At 33.4% G+C, this 6,696-nt stretch overlaps 1 protein-coding gene across 1 annotated transcript; it reads left to right on the forward strand.

Moving 5' to 3' along the window:
• The first annotated feature begins 522 nt into the window (after positions 1 to 522).
• LOC124359095 lies at positions 523 to 5,625 on the forward strand. The gene is made up of 6 exons (XM_046811531.1): positions 523 to 677; positions 831 to 890; positions 1,131 to 1,240; positions 3,703 to 3,922; positions 4,691 to 4,813; positions 5,437 to 5,625. Exons 1-6 carry the CDS (start codon positions 645 to 647, stop codon positions 5,608 to 5,610), a joined length of 720 nt encoding a protein of 239 aa, XP_046667487.1. The 5' UTR covers positions 523 to 644; the 3' UTR covers positions 5,611 to 5,625.
• Positions 5,626 to 6,696: the final 1,071 nt, after the last annotated feature.

A 6,696-nucleotide genomic window follows, 5' to 3' on the forward strand; every position in this document is an offset into this window, starting at 1 on the left:
TAAGAACTTTTTACATTTCAATAAATAATATTTAATTTCAGAGACCAATGTTTGCTAATAGACTTTTATTGAGGTTATGAACATTTTTTAAAACATTGAACATGTCAGCAAACATGCTTGTGGCATTCAGTATCAGCAAAAATAAATTCATGGTGGCAGTTGACATTAATTCAAGTTTTTGTAATTGACAAGCTAATCAAACAAAGTAATCATAAAAAAGCTTATTTTAGAAAACATAAAAAAAATTTAATTTTCACTTAATTAAACTGTTAACTGAGCACATAAATCATATTTTTTTAAATTATTGAGTGCTCAAATGCCCACTATTGGCTCAGTGGTTGAATGCAGGAGGACCTTAGTTTGATTGTGCCACTCAAACAGGAATACACACATTACTGTTTTTTAAATATTAAATAAGACAAATAATATTATTGCTTTATAAGTTGTTTACTGGGCTTTTCCCACAATTAGATAATGCATTATAATCTTAAAGGAATAGAAAATAAGTTAACAAAACCAAAAGTAACCAGGCAACTATCTATTATGTAACTTTAAATTTTCACTTTGGCTCTCAAAATTTAAATCCACTACTTTTAATATTCTACATAACAAAGTAGCATTGATTCATATAAATTTCAACTAAAATGTTCTTTAAAATATCTGAGGAGTATGAGACGGTTTGTAATCATTTACTCAAATAATAGAATAAGGTCTATCTTTTCATAGATTACAATTTCAGCTAATACTTATTTGTCTCCATTTGAAATAATTTTCTAATTTAAATCAACATTGTATATATGTTTAATAATCTTTTATGTATTTCTTTACAGAAAATGCCTTCTATAAAAGAAAAGTATGCAGATGTGCAAATTTTACTACTTGACATAGCTGTAAGTATTCAAATTTAATAATTAAATGGATATAAAATAATACATTAAAAAAAATTTGTTATTAGTTGCAAATGCATATTGTAAATAAAACTCAAAATGTGTTAAATAAATATTGAACTGTCTTTTTCTATACTAAAATAACTTATTTATAATAATTATACACAAACTCTTTAAAGTTTTCATCATTATCTATATTCTTAGTAAATATATTTTTACATATGTTTAAACATTATTTTATAGGAACAAAAGCGACTCAGTGAAGATGAAGTTTTCTTTATCAAAGGATTGCTGGAAGAACAAGCTACAGTGATTAATATTTTAAAAGGAGAAAATTTTCAAATGAGAGAGAAGTAAGTGCAATATGTTATTTACTGTAATGTACTATCATCCTTAAAAACTAGTCATAAAAAATATCTTCTAATATCCTCTTCTATACATCGCGAGACATAATTTGCAACACAAAATGTAGATTAAAGACAACACAGGTAAGGTCCATTAGTTAGAGATAAGGTAAATCTGACACAGCTCAAATTGAAGATGAGTAAGTTAGAGACTGTCGTAGTTAGGGAAATATCATAGGTTAAAAATAGCAGAGGTTAAAGACACAATAAGTTAGAAGAGACAGTATAGATTAATTCATGTGATAACATAAAATGTCAATATTTTCTACCTTTACTATAGTAACTTGACAAAATGTACAGATTGGGGTTTTTATTACAGCAATATAACCAATAAAAATCCAAAAGATGAACATTGGAACATTGGAAGTGAAACCTTGACGATTGTCAGCCACTTTTTAGAAGTTCTCTGCTCCTATGTTATTGGAGTTATGGACATATACAATTTTTAGTCTTCTAAGTGTGCTTGAAATGTACATAGCAGTTATTGTTCATTAATGTCATGTGTGTTATGTAAATGAATATTACTATTGATGAAGCTAAAAATGATGTTTGTATAGTGTGTTATCCTTTATACCGTAACACGTAAGCAATTTTCATCTTGGATTGTACATCACGGTCTATAATTGTTATAAATATACAAACAAGTTAAATATAACAACATAATTTAAATACATGTACTGCTTTGCATTACGCTGTTCATCCACTTATCTCATAAGTCAAGTGCATTGTAAGGATTCACTATTATCGGTACCAGTACCTTTTTCAATAACCATTTTCTCCTATTTTTAACTATTTTTCCTTATACGAGGGCTGTTCAGAAAGTAACCTCCGGTTGGTCACAGTGCGGGTAGTGGAGGGGAGTAGCGCGCCATCTGTGCATTCACGCACTAAGCAGGTCAGTCGGCATCAAGCTGTAGTCGAGTGAACATCGTACCTGCGCTAGTTTAGTTTTTGTGGCAGTTTGAAATGTGTGCTGCAATAGAAAATACCGCCAAATGTGAAGTGCGTGCTGTTATACGGTTTTTTACAGCCAAAGGATACTCTGCAGCAGCTATTCATCGTGAGCTTTGTGCCGTATACGGACCACAAGTTATGAGTGAAGGAGTTGTCCGTGAATGGGTACGTTTATTTAAAAGTGGACGAGAAAACGTTCATGATGAAGAGAGGAGTGGTAGACCATCCTTGGTGACTGACGAACTCGTTCAGACAGTTGATGCAAAAGTTCGTGAAAATCGACGTTTCACAATGGCGGAGTTGTCTACTGATTTTCCACAGATTTCTAAGACTCTTTTGTACGAGATAGTGACAGCAAGATTGGGTTACCGTAAGTTATGTGCACGATGGGTGCCCAAAATTCTTACCGACCACCACAAAACTCAAAGAATGGCCTCTGCATTAGACTTTCTGTCACGTTATGCGGACGAAGGAGAACCATTGTTAAACAGAATCGTGACCGGTGACGAAACCTGGATTAAGTACGTAAACCCTGAGACAAAAGAACAATCAAAGATGTGGGCACATTCAGATTCGCCTACCAAACCAAAAAAAGCCCGGCAAGATTTTTCTGCCAGAAAACTGATGGCAACGGTGTTTTGGGATGCCAAAGGGGTGTTGTTGGTTGAATTCATGGAACGTGGGACGACCATTAATCAAGACGTGTACTGTGAAACACTAAAAACATTACGACGGGCTATACAGAACAAACGCCGTGGTATGCTGACTTCCGGTATCGTTTTTTTGCACGATAACGCCCGTCCTCACTCTGCTTGCAGAACAACAGCCCTTCTTAAGTCCTTCAAGTGGGACGTTTTCAACCATCCACCTTACAGCCCAGATCTGGCGCCAAGCGACTATCACCTCTTCATGCATATGAAGAAATGGCTCGGGTCCCAGCGGTTTGATGACGACGAAGAGCTCAAAGATGCGGTCACAGGCTGGCTCAAGGCACAGGCGGGTGATTTTTATGCAGAAGGAATTTCAAAGCTTGTGAAGAGATACGATAAGTGCCTCAATCGTGATGGAGACTATGTCGAAAAATAGTGCAAAGATGTAGTTGTAAGATGTATATATTAAAATATTTTTACTTAACTTGGTGTATTTTTTTCAATCGACCGGAGGTTACTTTCTGAACAGCCCTCGTATAAGGAAAAATAGTTAAAAATACAAACGTGTTAAAAAATAGTTCATGCTCGTATTTATATTTCTGGTAATGGGAAGATAAAATGTAATTGGCCAAGGATGAAAAAAGTAACTACCTGATTTTAACAAAAACATCTAATTTATTTTATATTTTCTGTGTTTGGTTTCTTTATTGTAAACAAAGAAAGCATTGTAACCTGTAATTACTAATCTCCAAAACGTAACGTTTTTTATCTCACCCTATTAACCCACTACTATTGTTAACCTACCAGACTGCCTGAGTTGCAGCCACTTCACCAAGAGTTTGCCAGCTACAAACAGGATGCTACTGAAACGATCCTGACACTCAACAACAAACTGAATGAGACACAGCTCAAAGTTCTGGACCTTGAGAAGAAACTGACTAAGTTCGGTGTTGACATTGTCTTCCTGGAATCTTCCAAAACAAAAGAGCTGGACAGTTTGAACCATCAGTGGAAGGACAAATTAAAAGTATGATTATTTAACATTGTTACACCATTCTAGGTCTTAAACCCTCAAGTGCTAGTTTCCATCATAAAGTATTGAACATTTTATAAGTATATATCAGTCATAATTCTCCCACGTGGAGAGTTAAAATTACAAATGTTTTTTAATCAGAAAATTTTATAGAAAACATGTTTATTTTAGTCATGATTGAAATGTACATAACACATTTTCTCAAATGAGGTGTTTTTACTACCTCATCAATCAAGGTATTAAAAACTACCTCAATTTCCTCAATGTGTTTCTAAAAAAATTAAGATAGAGTGAACAATGTGTTCACTTTGTAAGATAATATTTACTACACAGTTCAATTCACTTAACTCAGACTTTTACCCTCACAGAACCATAATCAGAGACTTTTTTAAAGAATGTGATTTAAATATAATATACTCTGAACATTATAATTGTTCTTACCAAATAATTAATAATTTGGTTCATATAAGAAATTGTCTATAAATATTTACATAAAGATGTTAAGAAACTAGTTATCTAGCTAGTTAGGTGGCTGCCAAATTTTTCCCTACCAGAAGATGCTTCCTGGTATAATAGTCTGTTTTACTAAGTATCTTTACTATGATTTGTCCTTTGACTGGATTTAATTAATTGCTAATAAATATGCAAAGACAAAATACAATACAGATCAATAATAATGATACCATTGTTGTTCATGTATCTCCAACAATAACTAACACTTGATTTCTTGTTTGTTATAACTATTCAACATATTTTTTGAAGGAAATGGACAGCCAGTTCAAAAAAATCATAGACGAACTTGTAAAGAAACATTGTGAGGTCAAGAAAGGTTACGAAACTGTGATTCATGGCCTTAAAGAGCAAATAGCACACAAGGAAGCAGAGGTAAGATTATTTTTTATGAAAATATTTTGTCTTGATAATATGAATAATTTAACATAACTTTTGTATTCCAAATCTTTCAACCACGAATAGGATTTGTTATTTGTTTGATGAATTGATGAGCAAAACTTGACAAATATTAAAATATAACACACTGTTTTGTCCACATGTTTTATAAAATGTCAGATAAACGTCAAATTTAGGATTTCAGACTTTTACAATCTTGTTCACAGCAAGCTGACACGCAGTAAAACATGGCTTGGGAAAAAATACCAACTACCAAATTTCCCTTCTCCAATTTATTCAACCAAAACATGAATCAATAACTGAAATAAAGAGTCACAAGAACTCACTATTGAAAGCAATAAAAATAAACTGAGTACATATAAAGTTATCAATAGGCCAACACAATCTTTATAAGAACCATACAGTACCTTAATCTCTTCATTACAGGTTTCTTATTTTCTTCAAGATTGGAATAAAGTTATTGTGTAAAAAGTAATCTAAAAAAACTAAACAATACCTGTTTTTAATCCTCTACTTTGTCTTAATAATGAAATAAAAAGTAAACTATCACAAGGGCTAGAAAATTACCCATATCTTCAGTGTGTCTGTTGTCAATAAAGGTAGCATGGTGCCAACTGATGATGAGGGAGCGAGACACAAACATTGACAAGGAAATTGGAAATCTCAAAAAGGAGCTAGAGGTGGCTTCGATGAAAAACCAAGAGCTCTTACAACAACGGGTAACTTTGATTATTCCTACAATTTCTTTCTACCACTTAATTTACACATGCTAAACAACTTTTAGAGTGAATATTGATGAGACAAATGCTATTGCTACTATTCAATTATTTAGAAATAGTGTGTAGCTATAGTAAAATTGTTTACTTGTATTGTGTCAATGATGGTTTTCAGTTTTAGTTTGTCCTGTCGTAGAATTTGTTCATATTGTTAATATCATCAGCTCCCTGACGATTTCTCTGCAGCTATCTTATAGTTTTAATTAAAAGAAAACTTTGATAGATCCATTTTAAATTACTAAGGCTCTTTTCAAGTTATTTGCAGTTGTTCCTTTATAAATGGTCAATCCATACCTAAGATGAAATTTAAGAAGGAATTAAAGCCACTATAGCTATATTTACTTTGTTTAATTCTTCTATCAACTTAAATGTAGGAGCTATGTTTTTAGCAAAGTTGTATAAATGAAGCATCCAGAATAGTGTATTCTCTAGATGACATAGATACAGGGTGACACAGAATAACGTGACTTTTTGTAACGCGTCGTGGCAGCCGTGAGCAGGTGGCAGCACTGCAGGACAGTGACAGTGACTAAGTAAACAAGCCGCCATTACAGTAGCCATGGACCAGTGGAACGGGCAACAGCATGCGTTAGCTATAAAAATGTTTTATAAAAACGGTGATAGTTTGAAAGCTGCCCAGATTGAGTTCCGACGTTTTTACAGCTTAGGACGTCATGATTCTGTTCCGTCAAAACATGCCATTAGAAGTTTGATTAATAATTTTGAAGAGAGTGGATCAGCTTTAAAGAAGAAACCAACGGGGACAACCAAGAAGTGCTCGTACTACACAGAACATTGATGATGTATGCCAATCTGTATTGAGGAGTCCATGCAGTTTGATTTGTAAGCAAGCAGCTGCGGTTGAAATGTCCCGTGAGAGTGTTTGCAGAATTCTTCATTTAGAATTAAAATTTCACCCCTACAAGCTGCAGATAGTGCAACAGTTGAAGGAAAATGATTACCAGTTGCGATTGCAATTCTGCCAACAAATGATAACACACATAAACAATGAAGATGAATTTCTGAGCAAGTTGTGGATGTCAGATGAGGCCCACTTTCATCTCACAGGTTATGTTAACAAGC

This window comes from Homalodisca vitripennis, chromosome 4 (genome assembly GCF_021130785.1).
Source record: "Homalodisca vitripennis isolate AUS2020 chromosome 4, UT_GWSS_2.1, whole genome shotgun sequence".
In the NCBI taxonomy this organism is placed as follows: Eukaryota; Metazoa; Arthropoda; class Insecta; order Hemiptera; family Cicadellidae; genus Homalodisca; species Homalodisca vitripennis.